The 26,316-nt window shown below is 38.7% G+C and overlaps 1 protein-coding gene across 24 annotated transcripts in view; it reads right to left on the reverse strand.

The window, feature by feature from the left end:
• Window positions 1–6,004: 6,004 nt before the first annotated feature.
• Window positions 6,005–26,316, reverse strand: part of OSBPL8 (oxysterol binding protein like 8) — a 70,806-nt gene continuing 50,494 nt past the window's right edge. For all 24 annotated transcript variants that reach the window (XM_083573337.1, XM_083573324.1, XM_083573318.1 and 21 more), the window contains 16 exons: window positions 26,049–26,133; window positions 24,606–24,774; window positions 22,153–22,378; window positions 21,042–21,226; window positions 20,235–20,316; window positions 18,838–18,936; window positions 17,050–17,146; window positions 16,698–16,796; window positions 15,451–15,548; window positions 14,118–14,207; window positions 13,487–13,623; window positions 13,018–13,203; window positions 12,618–12,705; window positions 11,806–11,905; window positions 11,441–11,543; window positions 6,005–10,300 (listed from right to left, as the gene is read on the reverse strand). In XM_083573337.1, coding sequence (XP_083429463.1) covers window positions 10,165–10,300; window positions 11,441–11,543; window positions 11,806–11,905; window positions 12,618–12,705; window positions 13,018–13,203; window positions 13,487–13,623; window positions 14,118–14,207; window positions 15,451–15,548; window positions 16,698–16,796; window positions 17,050–17,146; window positions 18,838–18,936; window positions 20,235–20,316; window positions 21,042–21,226; window positions 22,153–22,378; window positions 24,606–24,774; window positions 26,049–26,133 — 1,980 coding nt within the window. In that variant the 3' untranslated portion in view covers window positions 6,005–10,164. The remainder of the gene's footprint in view (window positions 10,301–11,440; window positions 11,544–11,805; window positions 11,906–12,617; window positions 12,706–13,017; window positions 13,204–13,486; window positions 13,624–14,117; window positions 14,208–15,450; window positions 15,549–16,697; window positions 16,797–17,049; window positions 17,147–18,837; window positions 18,937–20,234; window positions 20,317–21,041; window positions 21,227–22,152; window positions 22,379–24,605; window positions 24,775–26,048; window positions 26,134–26,316) is intronic.

Here is a 26,316-nt window from a genome sequence, read left to right on the forward strand (position 1 = left end):
GGCCCAGAAAAACCTGCAGATACTCATAGCTCAGAGTACATCCTAACAGGTGGACTCCCCTGCCACCCACTCAGAAAATCAGCTTACATTCGCATCTATACATACAAATGGATACATGCAAATTTATGTCATGATCTGTGCCCCAAATATTTTAACTACTGTATCTAGGAATATCCCTGGAGAGGGAGCTATTCCCTCCCCCCTCAGTTGTCTCTTTTAATTTTTTTTCTTAATCCCATGTGATGCTAGATCTAGAGCTGGAGAGGAGGTATACACTCTAAGTTGAAACGGTTTTTAATATGTAAGTATTGGTAGCCTTGCACTCTTCCTTTCTCTTCTTCTAGATATGGTGAAACTTGACCTATGAAGCACCACGTTCTTAAGGGAATGTGATTGTGAAAAGGAATCCCCCATCATCCATCAACAGATGTTGTGTCGGCAGAATAAATACATTTTTGGAGAAATTAAGAACATCTGTAACATGCCATCTGACTTGATATGTGTTGTTTTGAACAGACGGAATTGGATATTCATTGAAGTTGTCTGTCTTCTGCTGATTAGTTGTTCTATATGTACCCAAGAAGGCAGTCAAACTTTTCTTTCCTGGGACTGATTCGAGTAATTTCAAAGGAGAAAACTGTTTTTGATCCTACTGTGTGATGGAAAGCAGACTTACTTGCATCCTTGTTTTGTTCCCATCTTATGATTCTGCTAGCATGAAGCTCATAGAATTTTGATTATATCCACATTGTTGGAGTTTCCTATATCGGTGTGCAATGGTCCCCTGACTTATACTGCTCATTTCAGAACTGAGGCAGAAGATTTAACACCGCGACGGTTTCCGCTTCAAAACAATTGTGAATGCAGATGATAACAGATGGGAGTGTTCCTCCCGAGTGCATGTTTGTGCCAGATATCCTCGTTACAGCTTGTTCTGAATTGCCTAGATTTCAAGAGCTGCTTAATTCCAGTGAAGGTGAAGAAACAAATAGGATGCTACATGAAAGGCAGACTCTGTGCATCCTAATGAATTTGCTCTGCTTATGTAGAGAAGAAGGATAAGTGACAGCTCAGATGGGCAGGCAAAGAGGCTGCTCGGTAAGTAGAATGAAAATTTTCGAAAGGCTGCTCTTCTCCTGAGAGTAATAAAGAAAACAGAGGGGCAGCAGAATTTAATGAGAGGCTTCCCTTCTTAGATCTGATACCTGGGAGGAAGGGATGTAACACATTTGCTAACCCAGCCAGTGAAGAAGGCATGGCCTATGTGGGGCTAACACCCATTTGCTTCAAAAGCCAGGCGATTCAGCTGCAGAATGGCATTTGCTGGGACACTGGCAAACGGGAAGGGGAACTTACATACACCCAGTGCTTTTTTCTGGGGGGGGGGACGCATACCCTTAAACATTTTGTGAACCTAGGTTTGGCCTCATTGAAGGGCAGTATTTCAGTATGAGTAGGAAAATGAGAGTACCCCTAAACATTTTTTTTTAGAAAAAAAAAGCACTGCATAAACCTTTGCCCTGCTGTGGTGACTACTGTACAGTTGTCTGTTTTATTGTGTATTAAATATATGGTAAGCTGCCTCAAAAAAATTTTAGTTAGTAGGCGGGGCATAAATACAGCAAAATTTTAAATTTAGGTTTTTATTGTATAGTTTTACCTTTTTATTGCTGAGAACCGCTTTGATTATATTTTAATGGCGTAGCAGTATACAATTTTTAAAGATGAATAAATAATAAACTACTGCTGAATCTTCATTGTTCAGCTCCATAGGCCACCAATACACACACACACACAAATAGATGGGGAAATCCAAATCAATTTAGCATATTTCATCAAATAACATGCCTTCAAAAAGGAGATAAATAATGTCCCCTCTCCTGAACAAAAGGGGCACTGATGCCTGCCATTAATTAGCAGATAGGTACTGCAGGCATGATAGGGGTCCCCCCCCTTTAATGCCTGTCAGAGACTGGCAGGATACTGAGGAGTGGGCACCGGGAGAAGGGAGGTTGGATCCTGACTTGGAAGAAAGGATCAGTGATCTGGGGGAGCCTGTGACAGCCAAGGGACAAGAGCCAGAGGCAGGAGAAGCTGCAGGACTGGAGAGTGAAGAATGGGCGCAGAAGTAGGGAAAGGTAGGTCAGGCTGGTGTAAAGGCTTCCACACCTCCTGCTGCTGCTGCTGCTGCTGCTGCTGCTGCTGCTGCCGTCGCCGTTCCCACCTCCACTGCTCCACTGTCTCCTAGGAGCAGGCGAGAACTGAAGAGGGAGAAGCAGTAGCAGGTTACACGCAGGCGTAGTCTTCGCCTGCTTGCGCACAGCTCAGGTGAGGGAAATACATAAGCTAAATAAAGTAAAAAAGGTACAGTATTTATAAAATGTGTCCTGATCTGTTGATTATTTTCCAAGAGCACCACTGACTTTGAGGCAAAGCTAACTAAGTGTTCCTTTTCTGCACCCTCTAGATGTTTTTCAAATGTTTAGCGGCATATCAGCAGTTGCCAGTGCTTGGTAACCGGCACTGCTTTGCATAGCAAGACAGACAGCAATGTTAACAGCAACTCAAAGATACCCCCTACTGGCAAAACGGAGCTTCCTTGTGGAAATATAAAATATATAAAAATATATAATATAAATATATATAAAAATATAAAAGCTCTGGATATTGCTTTTATAATTATCTTCTTATTTTTAAGTGCATGTGCACGGATGTTTCCATTCCAGCTATTTTTCTGGGGAGTGGCTGCTGTGAGTTTGGAACTGGCATCTTTTGTTACTACTGCTGTATAAGGATGCATGTACAAATGGTTCATTCTCATCCCTTCCTGCTAAATATTCACACTTCGATATAGCTTGGTAAGCTTTCCAGACACGGCCATTTTCAGTTATTTTAGCACGGAGTACATAGGATCATGTTGTAAATCTGCTAAGGACAGAGCAATAGAAAACTTCTGATTATCTGTGTATGCACATACTATTTTCCTAGCAGATTTAACTCTCCTAGTTTTGTTTTGTTTTCTGTTAACACAACAGTGTCTCACTGCAGAATATGTGCTTGAACACTAATTAGAGGCATTGTGTATCTCACTAAATGCTGCTGCGCAACTCTCATGCGTACCTTGCGATTTTCAGACTTTCTCCTTTCAGTCCTGAGTCATATCTAGCATTCTCACCATTTTCTGTAGCATTTTCAGTGCTCTGGAAAGCACAAGCACTTTGCTCAAGAACACGAAATACCAACCCAAAGCAAGTAACAGAGTGCAGCTGAAGAGCAGGCCACTTCATCAAACCAACCCAAACACTTCTCTTAGCAGCAGGCAGTAGAAGCTGGCAAAATCCTGAGGTAGTTCCATAGTAAACATTGCCTAATAATAATAATATTTGCACCCCTACCATCTGAGTTGCCCCAGCCACTAAGTAGCCTAGGAAGGCCTGAACAATTACTTTCCTGTGACATGCAAAAAGCTCTCCTCTACTGACAAACACTCTAAAATGGATAAACTGTTCTTTTCTTTTCTTTTACACAGTCATTAACATTTTCCTGTCGTTTCACACCTCATAGTACTATTTTGATGTTATTGTTCTTTGTTCTATTGTTTCATTGGTTTCTGCAGTCCAGATTCGAAAAGCCTAAGACTGATTTTAAGGGGGGCAAATCTCTCCCAGAAAGAGCAGGCTGGATAAGGTTTTGCTCAAGTGTGCACATTTTCATCAGTTGGACTGACTAGAGAAACTAGGGTTCAAATCCCAATGAAACTCACTGGGTAACCCTGGGCCAGTCATTGCCTCTCTGCCTAACCTACCTTGTTGTTGTTGATTATTAGATTTCTGTACCACCCTTTATCAAAAGCTCCCAGGGCAGTAGACAACATTAAAAACATCTTTTAAGGAACATAATAATAATAATAGCATAATAATAAAGAGCATAATAATAAAATAATCATAACAGTCGTCGTCGTCCCCTTAAATAGACCATAGATTATTTAATGGCTGAAGGTCTGGGTAAAGAGGAATGCGTTTTCCTGGCGCATAAAGACATGTAATGGAGCCAGGCGATTCTCTCTGCAAAGAGCATTCCACAGATGGGGAGCCACCACACAAAAGGCCCGTTCTCATGTTGCCACCCTCCAAAATACCGGGCAGGGTTCAAGGATCCTTTCAATTGCAGCAAATTAAATTAATGCCACCTGCCCTCCACAATGAGGGGTGGGGATGGAAAGAAAGGCAAACATGGAACTTTACCTCATGCCCTTTTGCAGGATTCCTGTACCTTTAAAAGCCTGATAATGACAAGACTCCCATCCTGACAATGTGGAGTCTCTTCAGGATTTGCACCCCAGGCCTTTGCTTTGAAAGCCTGCTGGTTGGATAGCAGCACTGCAGCACTTGGGTTGAAAAATGGTGGGAGCACTGGTGATTTATTGCAAATATTATTACTATTTCTTAGTATTATATATGCAGTGCTTTTTTCTAAAAAAATAATAATGTTTAGGGGTACTTTCATTTTGACTCAAGAAAACCACCATTTTATAGTTCAAATCAGGGAAAATAAATACAGTAAATGGGCAAAAGTACAAAGAACATGCATTACTCATATTGAAATATTGCCCTCAATGAGGCCAAACTTTCATCAATAAATCATCACACATCCACATTCCACACTGCTTCACACATTAAATGCTTGCTTCCGTCTGAGACTCAGGAAACACCATGACAGGGAATGAGGCGGTCATCGGGGGTAGCAATGGAAGTGACGATTCACTGTGCTAAAGAAACGAAAATTTCAAGAGTTTCTTCTCCTGTTAAGTCACAAAACGTTTAGAGGTATGCACCCCTCTGCGTCCCCCCAGGAAAAAGCACTGTATATGTTTCTCTGACCATTATTGTTTTAATATTATGTAAAATGACGCTATAATCAAATGCTATGGGTTTGTTTTTGGAGGCTGTATTAAATTTTACATAATTTAAAAAATGATTAGTATTATATGTTTCTCATCATATAACAGCAAGCAAAGAGGTGTTTGCAATGTTAGTAATGATTTACTTTCTTGTATAAGAATAGCATGACTTTTTTGGCAGAGTACTCCTCAGGGATCCAATTTGTTACAAAGGTTGGTTGTTATTATTTACTGTACTGCTGTTATAAAAAACTGAATAAAAATAATTACTTTTAAAGAAAAGAAGCAGCAGCCAGGTCGGAGTACTACATTTCCAAATTGCCTATCCTTCAACCTTTTTACAACAAACCAGGCTCTTGAGCTTCCACGCTGTCGTCTTCCAGCCCAATTAATTTCTGTTCCAGGGGCCGCTGAGGAGGTGGGCAAGATGGCGCCATTATCTCCAAGCACTGCACTGAAGAACTGGAACTTCTAACGCTGGCCTTTTGTTTTCCCCTCGACCCCTCGAGGTACCTATTGCATCCACGTTGGGAGGCTTTGAAATGGTTCTGCTGAAAAATTAAAAAGCATATAATGGGCCAGAATGGTCTTATTTGCAATGGGGGGCCATTTGCTTTGGAACAGGTATGGGCCAGCTTTTGGGGGCTAGTGGGGACATTTCAAGTTTTGAGACTGTTGTGGGCTCCAGTCACAAAATGGCATGGCTCGATGCAACATGGCTGCCCAGAAGGAAGGCATGGCACAACGTAGAATGAGAGAGTACGTGGCTGAAGCTTCACCGATAATTGTGCTTCCATATCAGAAAAGGCTTAATCTGTTGAATTTCTGCCTGGCACACAGCTCTTAAAGGCACGAGAACCCCGTTTTCACCAATTATCAACCCTAAACTAAAGCGTGGCTTAGTGACTAATTCACGTAGGGGTGCACAAAGAGGAGAGGTCTAATGAAGAGAAATATTTCACTGTAGCTTTTCAGTTTTTATATGAATGTGCAGTAGCAGGGTTTTTTTAACTCAATATTTTAACTTTGAATTATAAATGAGTCTTCTCAAGAGTAGCAACGACTTTTAGGTGCTGGTTTCAGCCATACAAAACAACTCAAGTGTACTGTTCTTGATCACAGCTCTTTATTTTATTTCTTCAAGTGTACAAAACTATTGACCAATGGTAGAGCTTTAAATTTACAAATGGCCTTTTAAACAAGTTGGAACTCAGCTGTACATTTAAGCATGCAGCACACAATTTCCACTTCTTTTAAAGGAATTACTTGCTTCTCTTATCACACTGCATGCAGCATGATTTTTTTTAAAAAGAAAACAGTGCAATAATAATGCTACTTTACATGATATGTAGAAACAAAAAACTTTCATGAATAGGGTTTTCTTCTCTCTATATATATAAAATATGTGCATTAACATTCACATTGTCTGACATAACTTCTTACTTTTCCTTACATATATTGTATGCACTGGATTAACCACTGGTCTGTACAGCTTTAGTAAAACAGCCCATTTTCAGTTAAAAAAGTGTAACAGTATAAAAATCCAAGCAATGTGTTAAAGTAAAAAAAAAATAAATGTGGTGGGAACTGTGTGAAGCTCAAAAACTAAAGAATGTGAACAAGAGTTCAAGAATAGCAGAATGCTTTATATTTAAAAGTGCTTTCCAGATTTGAGCCAAAGTTTAAATCCGCTAAAAGTGTTTTTTGGTTCACACAAGGAAGCTATTTGATTAGAAGTGTTCTTTTCCACAAGCTCCATCAAGAATTGGAGACCTAGTTTTCTTTCAATTCTTAGTAATTTTCCTCCTCACATCCCACACACACTTTTGTTCACAAAAGTTTATTTTCTCAGAATGTTTTGACCCATGAAAACCAAAGTGAAGCCAAAATAATCTGTCTGTGATGTTATGATTTTTATTATGGCTATTTTTGTAGTATCACAAACAAAGCATTGCAGCTTCATTGTACAAGAAGACACACTCCAAAATCTGGAGATCTTGTTGGGTCCTAGTCATTACTAGTTATTCAAAGAAAAAAATTTGATGTGTTCTTCAATAAATGTACCATATCTTTTTCAAATTGTTTGTCTGATAGTTAATATTGGAAATATAGCAACTTCCAAGTTTAATGAATAGATATGGCACAACCTTGACAACATTGTTATCATAAACACACCTCATCTCTGTGTGAATTCCATCAAGGCACTATTACAATACTCAAGTTTCTGATGGCCTGCTCTCAAAAGATGCCCAAAAATTGAGGATACAGTAGAAACATAGCAGTCACAAGAGTTTAGCAGTTAAGTATTCTATTTACAACAGGATAAAAACCATGAAGAAAGTAGTTGTTAAAGCAAGTAACTACCATCGTGGTAGATGAGATGAATGTATTTAACTCTCATTCCATTTCATTAACATTGAATTGGCAAGAAGTTTTTCCCCAAAGGCACAGGAGGGCAGTGAACTGTAACATCCTTTGATACATACAGATTAGCTGTTAGAATGAACTTTTCATGAAAAGGAAGCATGCTGTACTCCTATAAGGGATGCTTAATAGTTAAAAACTAACCTAACACGTGAGTCACAAGTTTTTGTGTATTGCCAGAACTCTATTTACTACTTTACACCCAACACATTTAGTTTCTTTTTAGGTATGTTAATGGTTACATGGCATATTAAAGGCTTATAGTGCATTTCTTTTAAACAAACAGCCATAAATATGGCAGTAACAAGCAATTCTGAATATTTTCTACTTCTGTACATAAAATATACACAACTGAGTGAGAAATCAAGTGCTCTGCTTTAAATACTAAAAATTAACAGGGACGTCATTGCCTTCAGAGTTCTACAAACTGTACAATCAGGGTTTTTAGAACTATGTGCAGAAAACAGTTGGTCTGAAGGAATTTAAGGTCGTATACACATAGCTAAATATTATATATGAACAAACTAGGCCTATAATCAACCACATTGTATAAAAAAATTAATCAGGCAATAAATTCCTTTGTTTTGCTCAGCCAAGGAATTCTGTAAAGGAGCAAAGCAGGAATTTAAATTTTAAGAGCTGTGCTTTTTATATTTGAGACAGGAGAAGACAGGACTCTTGTGACTTAACTTTGCCACAGAACGTTTTCTTAAAAGCAAATAAATAATGAAATGCCCCAAAGAATAAAGCAATTGAACACGTTTTCCAGCTCTACAAAAAAAATGCACGAACAGAACATATGTGCAAGCAGGCAGACATAGAATATATTAGCTATGCACATTAAGCAGACAGGGGCGAAAGTCCAGTGAAAGCAAGTTAACATAACAGTTTTGACCACTGGGTATTGCAGTGTATGAACAGCTAGTTGTCCCAAATGCTCACTAATACATATAGATCATCAACCTCAGCATAAATATTTGGTGGTGCTACTGTCACTGGAGTTCTTTTACCAACTTGTATTTGTAACTATGACAGCATCCCAGACAATCTGTAAAGCATCCAGCTATGCAGACTAAACTGCCTGCTACAACCACATTAAATCTTAACTTTTGATTTGCAGCACTAGAAACCTGTTAATACACTGTTATGGAATTGTGTGTTAAATGTGCACTATTTGATGCGTATTTAAAGATGATTTTAAAAATTTGGATTTGGCAAAAAGTCCACAAGGCAGAACAAAAGGGAAAGACCTGAAAGACAGGCAAGACCAGGATGGGAAACCTGTCCAAATATTGCTGGACTCTTCACTCTTCACTTTTAGAGCCAGTAATGATGGGAGTTAAGAGTTCAACAATATCTGGAGGGCCACAGGTTCTCCATCTTGGGCTGGACATATGCAAATATTAAACCAGAAAGATTTGAATCCAGGATATCTTACTCTGCTTAAGTTGTTTTAGACTACATAACGAAAGTAGTAAATTGACAGCTTCTTATATAACATTTGACTGCTAAATTGATCGACAGCGTGCCACATACGCATGTCTTACTGAAAAAATTTATATTTGCTGTAAAATAAGATCACTGAAAATTGGGACATCCTACTTTTCTGCATGTTGCCTTGCATCTTAAATTCATACTATATATGTCATGTAAACAAGCAGAATAGCAGGACTAAAAATTGGTTTTGAACAGATTTGTCTTTTGGAAATTTGAAAGCATCCAGTAAGATTTGAAGACTGGGTTTTTTTCATTTACAGTGAGCGCTAGGATCTAGGCCCCCTCAAAGCAAATGTTTATAAACAGCACTGTGTGGGAATTACCTGGCTCCTGGGATTTATTCTTGAAACGCTGAGGTTGCTACCCAAGACTGTATATTATAGCATAACTGTTCAGACACAATTACATTCAAATGGCTCAAATGGCTCCATTAAACCCAATGTTTGTTGAAAACCATGCTGATGCTTCATTACCCTAGAAAGTCTTTTCTGGTATCAAACAGAACCCTTTTTCTACCCCAACAGTAACCACGGCTTCCACTGTCTACACCTCAACATAATGAGTTTCTGAAACTGTTCACTGTATAATACAGCACCTTGCAATTTGCCAACAGACGATGCTGTTTGGGAAGAAATGAATTGAATGTGGCTGAGCACACAAATCTCTCTCTTTGGACTGTTGTAATGGTATTTCTCCTAAATTCACTAATGTGATCAACGGTATTCCATTTTCATAAACTAAGGAAAACTGCAGATAAGTAACAATCACAGAAATGTGCGATTAATGAAATGTTGGACTAATTGCGTAAACATCTTTTAATGGCAATGAACAACTGAGTAGTTTAATCTTTTTACCACTATTAAGTTTCCAAATGAGTATCACTGGATATAATTTTCCTAATGAATGTATGAAGACCATAATTCCCACTAAACTCTGAAGACGTTTTAGGTTAGAATTCACTTGTTTTGTTAATATGACCACTGGAGATTATATGATTACAGTGAAGAAAGATATGTGTTTTTGAATTCCCAGACTGCTATATTCTGTACTGGTATTTATCAGAGCAGTCTACAACACTTTAGAATATGCAAGGCAGTTATCCAGCGTTTTAAAGATGTAAAGAGAAAGGTACTGGTATGTAAGCATTGTCCATGTCATCTGGATAGGACGGAATATAACAAACATTGCTCCATGTGAGCACAGCCTTTTAAGGCCAAGACTTAAATCTTCTGTGTCCCTGTGTTTTAGATAATATTGCCTTATTTGACGCCAAACCAAGATGAAAATATGGTCCCACGAAGAACATGATATTTCCACTTCATATATTCATCTGTCCAGTCATTCTATTTAAACCAGTAATTGATTGCAAGCTGCAGGAGAATCATCAGTAAAATGAAGACATAGTGCTTGAAGTTAAAGAAGTTATTATCTGGAGTCTGTGAGCTTGAAGTCATTCTGGTTCTTAGAGCTGTGATGTCTCTGCAAAAATGTATGAACAAAAGAGGTGAATTCAAAAGGTTACTAATTCTGAAATCAGCACCACAGAAATTATTAAAATATCACATACTAAATACATGGCAATTAGATCAGGATTTGTTCCAGCTATTTTAGAAATTCCTACAGTACTGGTTTTCACCAGCATCAGAGGCCACAATTAGAGCCTTGGGATGAAACCCCAAGTTCTAAAAATGGGAGACCAAAGGGGGTGGGGTTCACTTTAGAGCTGGCACAAATATGTGGGCCGAACTTCTACAAGCTCCAATAGTGAAATATTTGGAAATTTCTGCTCCAAAGTAACTTCTGCAAAAGCATATATTTGGCTATTTGGGGCATGAGTAAAGCAAAAGACAACTGTTTTAGGGATGGTAAAAACTGAACAAAAAGAAATACCACATGACTATCCTCTAAGCAATGCTCCTATACAGTTGCCATTAATTTCAAAGGGTTTTGGCGAGAAACACACATTAGATCGACTCCTTATTTAGAAAGCTAAAACAGAATCACATTTTTGGTCTGTGAAGCTTTAATGAGTTTCAGTAGTAGATCTATCAACTAAAGTTTTAGTTAATCTACCATAATAATAATACAGAAATTTCTGGTAATCCACTTCTTCAATGTGGAAGATTAGACCTAGATATTAACTCTCATGCCATAGACAAAAATGCCTGATAACTATTCTTAAGAACATAAGAGATCTTATGATCGAATGTTGTCTTGTTTTGGCCAAGACAAACACAAGAAACAAAACAGAGGATGAATATTGTGCAGATCTAAAGGATGCACTGAGGCACCTGAGACAAGTACTCCATGAAACAAACATGGAATTTTCCTACTACTGAACAAAACACGGGTAGAGAAACAATAAAACTAGTGAATTCCTGGTCCACCACACAAGTACAAAGAAACTGGCCTCAGAGATTATATTGCGTTCATTTAAGAAACTGGTCATGCCTCACTAAAGAAGTCTGATTTACACCTTTGAGAACTGATGACCTACGAGCATGATTTGATATAATGTATTTATTTAGCAGTTGATTCATGTATAAATAAGTGGCGTTTTTTATTCTAAACAAAGCACTCGCGGTAAAAACAGACCGAAAAGCTTTCAAAAATACACACCTTCTAATGTCTTCTTGCGTCTCTCTTATAGATTCAATGGCACTTTGCAGTTCACCAAGGTCTAGTGTCTTCTTTCGGATTCTTGCACTGTGTTTGTGTTGCCCTTCAGAAGTAATTCAAATAATGCAAGATAGGTTAAAGAATGGAAATCTTTAAAGGCGGCAAATGCTTTTAGTTCACCAAATAAAATCACACAACTTTTCTCTTTTTCTGCCTTTCATAACAGGACAAAAAAACTGTTCCCAATCCTAAAATAAATGCACCGTTTTACAACACAACCTCTTTAGTCTAAAGGAGAACGAAGTAAAGGCATGTAACTACTACTGCATTCTATCCGAAAAGAAAAAAGGATAGTGTGAACTTACCTTCACTACCAGAGGAGTCCTGATTATCAGGTTCTGGCGATGAGAAGCCACTCTCCCCTTTCTTCGATTTTGCAGACCTCTTTATTTTTGCAACACTAACCTGCAATTCAGAAGACTTATCTGCTCAGTAACAAGACAGATAAAACACTTGCTGTGACAACCTGCTTTGATATTAGAAAGAGGGCAGTCTGTTCATCATTTTGACGAGGCATTGTGCTCTTTAGAGTGGTCTCTGTAAGGCTGGAGGGATTGACTCTGGTTGTTGTGAACGTTGTGGGGTGGAAGAAACATCTGACCATGTTATATGAGACTGTTTGAGGTATATGGAAGAAAGAGAGCCTCTGCTTCATAGAATTTGTGAACTGGGTACTGCTAATCTGTTCTTAAGGGCTGCTCTTTGAGACCAAAACCTCTGGGGCTTGGTGTTGGAGATTCTATGGATGTTTTTGAGAGATACAAGGATTTATAAAAGACTGTAAATGAAGTGAAATAATACTGTTTCCAGTAATGGGGCCTTTCCTTTTGGCCTTGCAACACCATTAAACCCAGGAAAAAGGAGAAGAAATGAACAACCAGCTTTCATGTTTGAAATGCAAGGTAGGGATGGGAAGGAGTTATGCTGACTGTCATTTAGCTTCTTCAGTTCTGCTAACAGTGAACTTTCCTTGCTTATCATCAGGTAAGAAGGAAGGATTTCATTAGAGTTTTAATCTCTCCAAGGCAACTGGCCATGAGACAAATATTGGACTCTGCATTCTAAAGGATAATCTACTGTTTTTTACTTGCCCACTTAATATCATACAAGAGCTTACCATTGGTGTCCGATGTCTGACTTTTGTTTGGATAGCACAATCTTTTTCAAACTGTATCATATCATTCAGTGGATCCCAAGGTCTTGTGCTGTGGGCAACAGAGAATGGACACAGTACAAGTTAAGTAAGTCTATTCAAAAAGAGAAAAAAATAATAATCCTGTTTCTTTTCAAAATGCAAGGTACTAGCATTTCATGAAGAAGATCAAGACTGGAATATGCATCTTGTCTGATCTGGAGGGTCATTTCATCTAAAGGAAAGCATTATCTGATATATCTGCATGAAGGATCATATTACCAGTCAGACTATATACCACAGCCAAGTATGTAGTATGTGACAAGCTGTTTCAAAATTGTTTGCTAGTATCCCAAGTAGAAAGGGAAAGCAAACCAAAACTTACTCTGCATATCTGTAGTTCCATTCCCCTGTGAGTGGATCTGGCTCAAACAGTTTGCATACCCACTCTTCATCTGCAAGTTTCCTTTCTTTGGCAGCCTTTCTCTGTGCTTCTTCAAGAATACATTTCTCCTGAGTTGCTTCTGATTGGTCTTTGTTATTTATAGCTCGGGTCACGTGTTGCCAAAGTCTAGCACATACAAGTAATACAACTGTTAAGGATCAGACACTGGTCCAAATATATTCATTGCAAGTTTATTTCTGCTGTATCATCTGAACAAAACTTACAATTACCACATAAGCCTGATTTCAATTTGTTACCTATTTTAGAAATTATTTCTCCAATTTACTCCAACTCAAGTTCCTGTATTTTTTGCTGTACTATGTTTTTCACCCTCCACCCTTCCTGCTTCTAGCCATTAGATGCTTGCTATGTATTAATCTATAAGAAAACAGGTTTAATATGAACTTACTTCTCTGACTCAAAGTCACCTTGCTCCTCAAACTTCACTGTGTATCTTCTCAATCTGCGCTGTCTGATCTCAGGTGTTGGATTCCAGAATGTCTCTGAAACATCTGTCTTTTTGTCCCTAATAATAACTTCACTGTCCTGTAATGTTTAACATATTAGATTACTTTGTAGTCAAAGAGTAAACAATCTTACAAAGTCAATAAGAACAAAGACTTCCTTCAGAAAGTCACTTTTTGCAACCATGAGGTTTGTTCTGCCAGTTTGGCATACGTGGTTGGGGACAATTTAAAGTCAAATCTGAAAATAGATCTCTTATTTCAGCAAGAGGAACTTGATTTAAGGGAACCTGATTTACTTTCAGTCAGGTTTTGACCTCAGATGCAGTACTTCTGCAAAACTTTTTGCTACCAATGGAATCTAGAAAACAAAGAATCTGAGGTGGAAGTTCAAATTCTTGAAAGGCCTCTGAAAAGGTACAATAAATATTTGATCTGAACAGCAATTAGGGTAATCAAAGGGGGATTGGAGGGGGGAATGTGCTATTCTTAACAGCATTATGTACCAATAATTCAATGAATGTAAGAGAAATTTGAAAGGGCTACCCAACAATTGAAAATAAACATGCTACTCACCCAGTGGCCTTCCAGAGTAGCTAGCACTTCTTTTCCAAGCTTAATTTTCCCCATTATCTGATTAACACTGTCATTGCTGCCCAAAAATGGCTATTAAAGAAAAAAGATTACAGCTTGATAATGCTGTATAGAACTTTATAAGATAATGTCTCAGTTAACACATTGCATTATGCCAATATTTTAAAACAAATGATGGGTTTAACGTAAAAGTTCCCATAGTGCTCCTTCCTTACACCTATTGTGCTGCAGATGAAGTAAGCCAAAGGGAGGCTTGCCATGTCTTCTGACCCAGGCACGTGGTTTGTTTATTCCCAAATCATGAGCGGAAACCAATATTTGTTCTACTGCTTGTGGTTTGTTTGGTGAGAAACCAAAAGCTCATGTTCAGAGGACACAACAAGTCAGATTCTGGCATGTTTGGTCTGCAGAAAATGACAGCAGTAGGAGAGAAGTTCTTTGGGAACTTCTGAGCAGTGTGCACCAGCACGCTGCTCATTCACATCAATGTACTGTTTATTTAAAGTAGGTTTTGTGTGACAAGCAAATTAGGCTACTAAAAGCTGCTAAGAGGTTTCTGAAATGTCAGCCTAATGTATTTCAAAGATAATGTCTGTCATCATTCCCCCAGAACTAAGTAGAATCAAATACTGAACTCTTCTTTCATTCCTTGAGAGATATCCGAAGAAAATTATCCACAAAGAAAAATTATGCTGGAAGTGCACAGAACACATCATGACTAGAGCAACTAATAACTATGGCACTATATCTGAGCTACAGACGTATTAAATTTACTACTTTATTTTTATTTAAATCAGTGCTGGGGGGAATCTATGGCCTCTGGATGCTGTTGGACTACGATTCCCATAATCCCTAGTGTCCAACACCATTTGGGAGGCAGCAGGTTCCCCATCTCTGGGTAAAACGAATGGATTAATATAAAAGTCTTGTTTTTCTGCATAGTTTCTAAATAAATGTTATGAACTATTCTACTGATTAATAAATACAGCTAACTTTGGGTCAGATTTTTTTTTTAAATACAAAGAGTGATTTTTTTGTCCAAAACTGTAATATGCTTAAGGTTGTGCGGTTTACTGAGAAATACGTCTCACTTAGTTCAATAGGTAAGTGTGAAAAGAATTACAAGGTACTGGAGGGTTTATTATGATGATTATCACCATCACCACTAATATTCAAAGGTTGTTTCCAGCATTTCAAAAATAAACTAGGCCAGTAAAAGAGGTCTCATTTCCTCTGCAGAACCAAAAGAATGAATGCACTACTCTGTATTTTCTAACGCTAAATCCTCTTGTGCCTATAAACAGGTTTAACTAACCTTTAGCTTGAATTCAAGTGCTGCACTGTATCCAGTTTTTTCACATGTGATGCTAACAGTTCCTCCAAGCTCTAAAGTCATTGTGCCATACAGAATTCCTGTTAAGAAAGAACTCATTTTAATTCTAATTCTGTTACAAAGTTACCTCCATTTTGTACTTCCATTTCTACCTAAGGTATAATGAAAGATGGTATATTAAAGCCCATGCCTTTTGTTACATTCCAAGAAAAAATAACTGACGGCAAGATGGATAACAAGAGGAAAAATCCACCAACATGGCTAATCCTTTTCTTTAAAAAGCCACTGTCTATCAAAGGCTCATAAGCCCTCAAGCAACAAACAAAGTCAGCAGAAATCTTCAGCTGGTTAAATTCAAAAATACTTAAATCCTCACCGGAAGACATTACTTATTGGAAGTAATTATTTAGAAGACACTATTTATTCTACTGCTTTATCTTCACTGCAGAAATTCAGATTGTTTATAAGTTCAAATATGCATAACTACTGTGTGATAACCAACAGCACCATATACGGAGTAACTCTGCTGATTTTAATGAGTCTGCTCTGAGTGTGACCAATGTTTGCTATCATTCACTGTATGTAGCACTGTGTCCTTCATTGTCCTGTTCTTAGGTATACAGAGAACGCCCTCCAAATGTCCCAGTGCTGTGCAAAGCTCAGTATGACCTACAGCTATCAATTTCTCTCCCCTTGGAGACTCACAACCCTAATCTTCTTTTAGAAATGATGCAAACTATCTGTTCTTTCACAGAGAGGGCTCACTTTTGCATTGAGTAGGAGGGTTTTAGCATATTTTAAGTTCCATCTATCATGTATACCCCATTATTCAATCTTACATGAAATAAAGGACACTGCTGAATGAAGAAGTGGCCTTTGTGCAGCACAACTAAATATTTATTGAAGGATTTTTGCAGACAGAATGTGTCTGCCAAATTAGGGAAGGACCAAATTCCCACAAAAAAATGATTTTTTGTGTGAAAATTGGGTCATACTCTAGTCCATGATTTCTCACGGGCCAAAACAAGCAACAGTTACTTTTTAGCAATCCTTTTTCTCCCTGAGTTATGGTTATGAGCAAAAGAAGAAACAGTAGTCATTTCTTCTCCAGTTTCTTCACTTAATCACACCTCCATACAAGTCGGCCCAGACTTTGTCTCATTCTCAAGCTACCTGTGCTTGCCAGAAGTAAGTACCGTAGGCTGGATTAGCCAAACTGGTATTTTTACCTTTACAATGTGCATATGGCATGGTCATTACATATTCCTCTCCTCTGTTTAGGAACAGCAGCCGTCCTTCACCATCAAGAATGGCAGATAATGAATTTCCTGAAAGACAATAAAATGTTAAGATTCAAAGAAGCACATCCAGAGAGTGTACAAGACTAAATAGTGTCCTCACAGAAAATTCTGTAGACTAATATTAATTTAAAAGAACTATGGCACTCTTTTTTGTGGAGAGAAAGCTATTTCAATTCATTTTTATCACTGCATTCATCAAATTCTTATTATTTAACACACTTTCATCATTAAAAATAGGCACATTTTTGTAGACACTGAAAAAACTAACCCAAGATCTTACCATAAAATTTGGATTTGGCCAAGATATTACCACTAAGGCAAAATCCATCCTTTCGATTGCTTACATAGAAGGCAGATATTGGAGGATGATGAGATACCTGTTGAAAGCAACATAATTCAATATAAGCAGGTGAGTTGCTCTGAAAATCTGTGGCAACAAGCAAAGGGTGCAGAAAAATTATTTTTTGGAATCCTAATCACTAGGCAAGTGGATGTAATTTACCAAATTTGCAGCTACACACCAAGTATTATTGAAGATACTTGTGCAAAAACATGACATCAACATAATTAAACTAACGAACTAACCAGAAACCTGCAGTAGTTATGACTGCTGATAACTGGCTTATTGTTAAAGAGAAAGTAATAGTTACAAATGAGTCAAACTGAGATACACATGTACATACCTCACTATTGCATTTCAGGCACCAGTTTTACTACTAGACAGAGCCACCATCTTTTCTTAAAAATTACTTATTATTTTGCCCTTAAATTAGCATTCCACTCATAAACTCTAGTCTGTTGTGGAGAACCCATCAAACTTGAGATACTCAAACATATATCCCAAAAGAATATTTACACATGGGCTAGAAAATTTGAGAACTGTAACATGTTATTCTTAATTAAGGTGGGAAGTACAAACAAGTCATATCCAAATATAGAGAACCGTTCTCAAACTTCACAAGTCAGTTCTCAAGTGAGTTGATTGCGCATGTCCTGCATATAGACACATATATCACCACAACGCTTGCCTTCAGATTATCAAACTTTGTGAAACAAGTTTATGGGTTTCAAAACATCACCTAGCGTATCAGAAAGAACCTCAAATTTTGTTAGAATTCCCGGCTCCATGATTGCAGTCATGGGATTTTTGTCTTTCACATGACAGTATATGTTTTGACTCCACAGAGTGGGAAGTGACGGAGACAGGATGTTTGTGTTACTGTGTTCCATGAAGTGGGACTATTGCCCTTTGTTCTTTTTCTCTTTGTTGTCTGATGCTAGAGAGAGAGGGAGCCATGTTGCAGTCCTCCGTGTGTGTTGATATGTAAATAAAGTAGATTAGCCAACATGCTAAGTTGCTGAGGTCTGTCACACGCATGATGCGCAAACTCTGCGGATCCCTAAGTGCGCTGGTTGGCATCGGTCGCTGTGATGTTCGGGCAGAAGAAAGCTTTTGAAGCTCCCGAACGATCGACCAGGAGGGAGGGAACATGCCAGTCGGGCATGTGTCTCTGCCAGGGTCCTACTCGAGTGTAGGCTGAACTCCTGACAACTCCTCAACAAAGACTTAGGATGATGTTGGCTAAGAGATTCCTGCTGACATTTGAAGGAGATCTCCACAGTGTCACATGGAGTATTTTGGAATCAATGCCATCAGCAATGGAATCTGTCTAATCTGTGCAGTTAAGATTCTTTTGGAAAATATGTTTAATGTATATCCCAAGTCTTATGGGTCTTCCACCCTAAAAATTGCAGTCCTGTACACCTTTGTATGAAAGATTTATATGATCTGAAGAGAAACCAGTCACTTGTCCTTTTGGTGTTTCCTTCAACATAGGAAAGAGCCCTAGGCCTAAAATAGTAAGAACCGTAATCTAACCAATATCCCTAAAACAGGAAAGGAAAGAAGGAAAAATGAAACATGCTAAAATAGAAGTGTTATGGTTCTATTATGCCAAGCTCTCCTCTGGTCATCTTCATTTATTTGATGACACTGTAAAGAAATACAAAACTTGAAGAAATGCTGTTAGTTATAAAATAATAATAATTGTTACATCTTTGGCAATACCTGTTCAGCTATATAGTAAGTCTTGCTATTTGTTCTTGGATGAACCCACAAGCAACGGAAGGTCTCACCAAGGATAGGGTTGTAGGGTTTTTTAAGTCCCTGAAAAGAGAGACAATTTTTGCTAAGAAAATACATTCCAACTGTAAAAAGAAGGGCCTAATAGTTTTCAATTCGTAAGTATTTAAAGGAAAGCCCTATGGTGACATTCTCTCTCAGGATAAGCTAAGGTAAATTTCATATTTGTAGGGCATATAGAGGCACAGCAACTATGGAAATGTATTTCTGTGACTCACATTACATTTTATTAAACCAGTCCAGTAGTCAAATCACTAGAGAACGCTGCCTGCCAACTTTGCACTGTAGTACCGCAGTGCTCACATCAAAAGCAGAAGAGACAGCACTGTGTGTTTATTTGACCAAATACTAGTTAAGTATTTGATTGACTGCATTTTTAATCCACATTTCCTCCAAGGAGCTCGAAGTGGTATGCATGGTCCCTCTCCCCATATTATTATCACAACATCCCTGTGAGGTAGGTTAGGCAAAGACACTGTGGCTGGCCCAAGGTCACCAGTGAGCTTCATGGCTGAGTGGAGCTTTGAATCCTGGTCTCCCATGTCTCATTTCAACACAGTGCCATGCCAACTCTCCATATGGCATGTATTTCACAGGGACCTTTGCCATAGCTGCTATTTGGTGTCTGAGGAGTCAGTCAACCAGACATAGAGATGACTGATTACGAGTGTTTAGGGAGAAAAAATAATGTGCAAAAAGTATGCCTTTCTTAACACAGAGGACTATATGTACTGATTGCTGTATATTAGTTGTGCTAGCAGAATGGTTTGTGCAGGAGGATAGAAAGCCAGGATGGTTCTCGAAGGTAGTTGTGCAACAGACTGCTGAAGCCCTGATACTTTTTGATGTACAACTTGCTGCACAACAAGCTACTGCTAACACAACTATTGTGCTAGATTTTACACTGCACAACCATTATTCTCACCCTTAAGCTCCCACAAGAGCTGTCACTATTTTGGGGCTGAGGGTAAAACTGACCAACGGCCCACCCTCCAGAAGCCACATGGCATAGTGAGCCAAAAGTGTTTATGGTCACAGAAGACCTTTATAATTAAATTAAAATTTTAATTCAGGAAGGTGAAGAGTGGCAGAAAAGGGCCCTCTTTAACCCACCCTGCCTGCTACAGATATAACCAACAAACACCATGATTAAAGCCACCACCCTACCATCCTACAGGCTTATTATACTAGTATCCAGAAATATCCTTCATGAGTATATAGGCAAATTTTGATCTGCACCAAAGTGTATGGGGGTGGGGGCAAGGAAAAAGAGTGAAAGGGGAAGGGATCTGCTACCATAAAAAGTGTTTGGAAAGTGTTACCTTTGGCTTTTTGTAGAATCCTGACAAATACCATTTCACAACTTGTTTCATACGATTGTAAGCATTCTCTTCAAGGGCAGCTCTAGAAAACAAGATTTGTTAGGCAAATCTAAGTACTTTTTTGGACACAGTCTTTATTTTAATTAAATAACAATGTACAATAAAATTTGAAACTATTAACATGTGAATAGAGTAAAAAGCAGATCTTGTCTGCACACAATATAGAGCAGTGTACAAAAGTGTGAATAAGAACTAATTCAAATGCAAGATGGAAATACAATTAAAGCCAGTAAATATATATAACAAGGCAGAAGACAAAACAAATTAAAACTAAAAAAAATATCTCGTGTACAAACTAGAAATAATAACAACGCTAAAATGCCTGAGCAAATAAGAAAGCCTTCTCAAAACACTGAAAAACTTGCTGTTTGAAGTCCTTTAGAAAGAAATTCTAAAGTCAGGGCAAAGTCTAGAGCATAAAAGGCCCTCTACCTTGTAAAAACCATAATGAACCCCTAACTAAAGGCAGTACTTGGATCAGCACCTTTCTTGCTGCTCTCAAGACGTGGGCAGGTTGGTGTGGGAACAGACACTCCTTCAGATACATGAATCCCAAGGTGCTTAGGACTTTAAAGGTAAGCCCCACAAAAGAAGGGAAAATTCCAGGGGCTAGAAGTATGATTTATTGCAGGCCTGACATGTTTTACAACTTATTAAGAAAGCAATGTTAAAAAATGCTTCTGAAAACAAAATACTGAGCGGATACATCAAGTTAGTTTTTATTGTAGAGGAATGAAATCAACTCACTCAGATAAGAAGTCTGCATGATAGTAGTAATCAGAGAGTTTATCCAAGAAAGAACGAGTTTCCAAAATAAACGTGGGCAGCACCACCTTGGAGAGGTCCATTCCTGGGCGGACTTGTTTTAGTAATGTCCATATCAAGCTTTTGTTCTCTTCTGATACTGTTTCTGTTTGGGAAGCTTCTCCTGCCTTCAACAACAACAAAGCAGAATAGAACATAAACATGATACTAATTGAAAGAGCACATTTGCAGAAGGTATTTGGTTTCAGTCACTGTGGTTCAAAACTGCCATTGCCTTCTCTATGACGTGGGGTGAATTCATATTTATTTTGCATTGGTCAGAGCCCATGTTTGTTAGTAAACTTGCTTTACCCACCCATCAAAAATACATAATGCTGCAGAGGACAACTTAAGAGAAAGCACTCCAATTGACTCAACTTTGGGCAATTTATTCCTAAGCAGTTTTGCTTTTTTAAATTAAAACCCGGAGCCTGCAACCCTGAATGAGCAAGGGCCAAAATATAACATGTGAAGCAATTCACATGCTGCACTTGGGAAACGTAAACTATTTTTTAAAAAACACCGAACAGCTATTTATCAAACCAAGGCTAGATAACCTGCAACACACTACAACTTCCAACTCAACCATGAGATTCAAAATTTCTGTTTCACCTTGATTAATGCCCTTGGGCATGTCCTCGCTGCTGTTATCCGTTGTCAATCTAGAATAATCTCTGTTTACCTTTGGGTCGGTTCAGGTGAATGGCTGGCTCTTAGTGTTTTGATTTGTCAAGTTATTTCTAAATCTGCATCAACTTTAGCCAGCCATAGTCCCTTGGCCAAATCCTACCAGTTTCTTTTGCTTTTTATGGTGGCCTCTTATGCTTAGATATGCTTTAAAAATTAAGCAACCAAAGCAATTAATCTACCAATGGTCTGAAAATTGACCTACAGCTAGAGGGACATTAGACAAGAAAGTGTGTGTTAAAAAGGCAAAGGAAACCATTTTGCAATTCAAATGTTGCCAAACTGACTGCCTTTCCAAGGTACAATTTTAGTTTCAAAACCTTAAAACCAAAACATTACTACTGCATAAAAACACTTTTTTTTTAACCTCTCCAAGCTCTTCATGAACTTCTTCCAAATACGTTGTTTCCTTGATATGATCAGGTTCAGGGTCAATGTACGAGTCATCCTGCCGCTCAGATGTGTCAGTGTCACTTTCTCCCAAGCCATCATTATCCGATTCATCGCGATCATGATCATTTTCCCTATCTGATTTATCAGAATACAGATCTGGATCTTTGAAGTGATGCCTTTCCATTTCACTATCATTTAGCCTAAAAAAAGAAGAGATAGGTTTCAATCCTTTATACAATTTAGCAACTCAACTCACCTTATGGCTTTTGAGTGGTCAGTTCAGTAAACATTAGGCACAATAAAGTCAAATTTAAGCACTTTTCAGTCTCACTTAATGGAAAAATTAAAAGCATATTTAAATGAGTGGGACATAGGAACACTTACATCTGGCTGGGATCTATCCTAAGTTTTAATTTATGCAACTTCAATTCCTAACCTTTTTTCATATGGTTTTACCTCTGTTTATACTATAGCATCAATACTTTATCACTAACCAAGTAACTATGCTTAGAAAAAGAACTGCAATTACTACAGCTTAGACTGCAATTGTATGTTTTTCCTTAGGTTTTATAACAGACCTTACCCCATAGACTCAGAGAAACAATCCATACTTTCCATTTTAGCTGTTTAAAATACATTTACACATACACAGGTAGTGATCAAATTAAGAATGTATTAAGCTTGCCAATTAAAATTGTAGATAACATTTTAGTATTAAAATATATGGCTTTTCTTGCAAAATACATCAATATGAGTTAATACAGAAATGTTTGTACAGCTACAACACTGTAAATAAAGAAATCATTGCAATAATTTATCTTTGAATTGAGTGCTACAGTCACAGTGTGGGGTCTTTGAGCAGTTCAAGCCACTGGTAAGTACCAGCATTGTGACTCACAGCTAACTCAACCAATCACCGCTCTGTAGTTTGTTGCTCCTGCAGTTGTATTGAGTGACTGAAACATAACAAGTGAGCTGAAGAGGAGTAGTAGGTGTGTGGCAATAGTTTCTATTTGTAGCTGTTTCATAACTTCTGGCAAAACAATAGCAAACCAGTTCCATATCATAATGAATGTTTACTACAGGTGCAAACCCTATTCCAGAACTGGTGGTACTCAGCTATTTAAATGTCTTTGGGAGGGAGAAGATTACAAGCAGCTCCCCATTTATGCACGTTCAATATGTGTCCAACTGTGTATATGGAAGTGTATATGGAACTATGTATATGGAAGTGACCAGGAAACATCATAAAGACATCACTGAAATTTCACTAAAAAAGCAGGGCAGGGGGCAGAATGGGGTGTTTGCAGGCTTTTCCAATGGCTTTCAAATATACACGATTTCACCAACGTGTGTGATGCCTCGGAACGTAACCCCTGTGTAAACTGGGGGCTACCTGTATAGCCTCAAGGTATGGTGGAAATGGCCAGGAAATTCTATTTCCTAGGTCCCTCTACAAGTCAGCTCTATAATATTGATAATTGGGGGTTTTTGGGGTTTTTTTTAAAGGAAATCATTATTGTGTTAGCAGGGAACAGTAAAAAAGAATTGTAACATTGGTGAAGGGTGCAGGGCCGGAGGCGGCTTTTAAGTCATTCATTTGCCCATTTACCTTGTCTACATGGACCCTCTAGCAGTGTTAGAAACTGAGATATGGAAGCACCTTAAACCTGGCTTATGGGCGCAACAACGGAATGTCTAGGCACATTTTTAAAAAATTAAAATACAAAGCTGAAAATGAATGAACTGCAGCTAAAATATTGTGTTCATTTTTCACATGGTCTTGTCCTTCCCCTGCCCCTAATATTCTTAAGAGGATCTCTTCTCCAGTCTTCAGAGGGTAGCTGGAAGTGGGCCCTCCTTTCCTATCACTCTGCAGTTTTAATCCGAAATCTTAGGCGCAGTACTGCACCCAGAGCTCAGAAACTGCTTGCGCATTAATGAACTTCCCCGTCACAAAATGTGCCCAGAACAATGGGAGTTGCGAACACTGCCCTCTAGGATAGGTCTTCACCAGCCTATGAGAAGAATATGAGGCGGGTGTAAAAGAAAAAGGGAAGGATGAAAACGTCTCTTCCCTCCATCTTATGTCCTTCCACAACCATAAACTAGCACATATATGAACACAATTGCATCCTTAAGCATATCTGTACTCAACAGGTTAACATGTGAATATATAAAGAAACTAAAAAGTTACTTTTAGATACCATTATTTTCATACAATGTGCCTTTTGTGTGCTTATTTAAAAATTCTAGTGATATTTTCAGTAAGTATGGCAAGCAGCAGTTTTGCCAAGACAGTGAAAAAAGTAACCAATAAAAGAAAACATTGGAAAACTATTTAAACGACAGTAAGAATTTAACCTTGGAATAGGCTTCATGACCCCCCCCCCACCACAATAAAGGCTGTAAATCTGAACAACTTACGGGAAGCTTTCACTACTATGCACGTTGTTTGCACGTAGCAGACCATAGAAAGACACGTGTGCACCATCTGTTAAGGTCACTTCATGCTCTTTACCTTCTCTAATCATTGTGCGCTTGAGCAAACCTGAACACTTCAAAGCCAGCTCCAATGCATCCATCCAACACCTACCTAAAAATACATATTTTGGTTAGTATAATACCCCATGTAATTGAGTACACCATTTGAACAGTATGCTAGATCTGCATTTCATATGGATGTACCTTTAAAGCACAGAACTAGGATTTTGTATCTGACCTCTTAAGACCAGAAATGATTATCTGTGCTCTTTCAACACATAGCCAGATTCCAACTACCGTATTTTTCGCCCTATAGGGTGCACCGGCCCATAGAGCGCACCTAGTTTTTTTTGGGGGGGGGATAGAGAAAAAAAATTTTCCCCCAGGCGTGGGGCTGGGACGGGGGAAGCCCGAGCTTCCCCCGACCCCTGCCCCCAGAACAGGCTGCTATCCGCAAGCCTAGGGAGCCCGGCGGGAAGTCGCGCCGGTCTCCCCAGGCTTGCGGATATCTGCCCGAAGCCCGGGGCGCGCTCTGCTGCGCTTCCCGGGTTTCGGGCTGCAGGCTGCTGTCCGCAAGCCTTGGGAGCCCGGCGGGAAGTCGCACTGGGCTCCCAAGGCTTGCGGATAGCTTCCTGAAGCCTGGAGAGCGAGAGGGGTTGGTGCGCACCGACCCCTCCCGCTCTCCAGGCTTCAGCGAAAGCCTGCATTCACCCCATAGGACGCACACACATTTCCCCTTCATTTTTGGAGGGGAAAAATTGCGTCCTATAGGGCGAAAAATACGGTATATTTTTGGTTAAGTCTCATTTACTTCAATAGGACATGTTTTTATTCACGTATGTTTGGGACTGCAGCACTAGTAGCTTCTGATATACTGGGGGGGGGAGGCACTGAACTTTGGTCTGTATCCAAAAAAGTCTTTCCTCGTTAGCACAAGGAGTTCCTCTCCCTCTTCTCTTTCTGCAAATCCCCCCAATCTGTTCTCAAGGTTCCCCCCCCCCAAAAAAAACCCCCTATGGAGCAGAGGTGGGGAAAAGGAAGTCTCGTTGCAAAGGCAGGAGTCTGAATATATAGCCACAGAATCAATGAGTCATGTACATTCGACCAGCTGTGCCTTATAAGTCTTATAAGGCTGAAGTCTTCTGCAGGGAAGCTGTACCTATATTGCACTATCTTTGTATTACCTAGCTCTGGTTTTCATATTTTTTAATCCACATTTATCTTACTGTGAATATTTTGAGAAAAAAAAATCTGGGGACAAAAAACATCTGGGCTACACACGGTGTTGCTGGTAAAAAAATATTTCCTGAAACTGTTTAATCACATTAGGATTTACTGTGTTGCCCTTCGCAGAAAATGTTATTGACAGAATGTGCTTTTATTTACCATCTGATTCTGAAGCTGCTCGGATGATCAAGTAGCTGCTGGGTAATGGTTGTGTTATGGATCCAACAGCTTCACCTTTAGGACCCTTAAAATACAAACAATATAGATGCAAGAGATTTAGATTAAATTTGAAGGCACAATTTTAATAAAATATCTAGGATTCTCTGTCAATCAGCAATTGCTATTGCAATAACTATGTGACCAATGGTCATACTTCACTGGAATCTGCTCTTCAGATTAATTTAAAAAATATCTCCTATTTTGGATC

The sequence above is a fragment of the Podarcis filfolensis genome, assembly GCF_964270895.1.
Source record: "Podarcis filfolensis genome assembly, chromosome: 10".
NCBI classification, from domain to species: Eukaryota; Metazoa; Chordata; class Lepidosauria; order Squamata; family Lacertidae; genus Podarcis; species Podarcis filfolensis.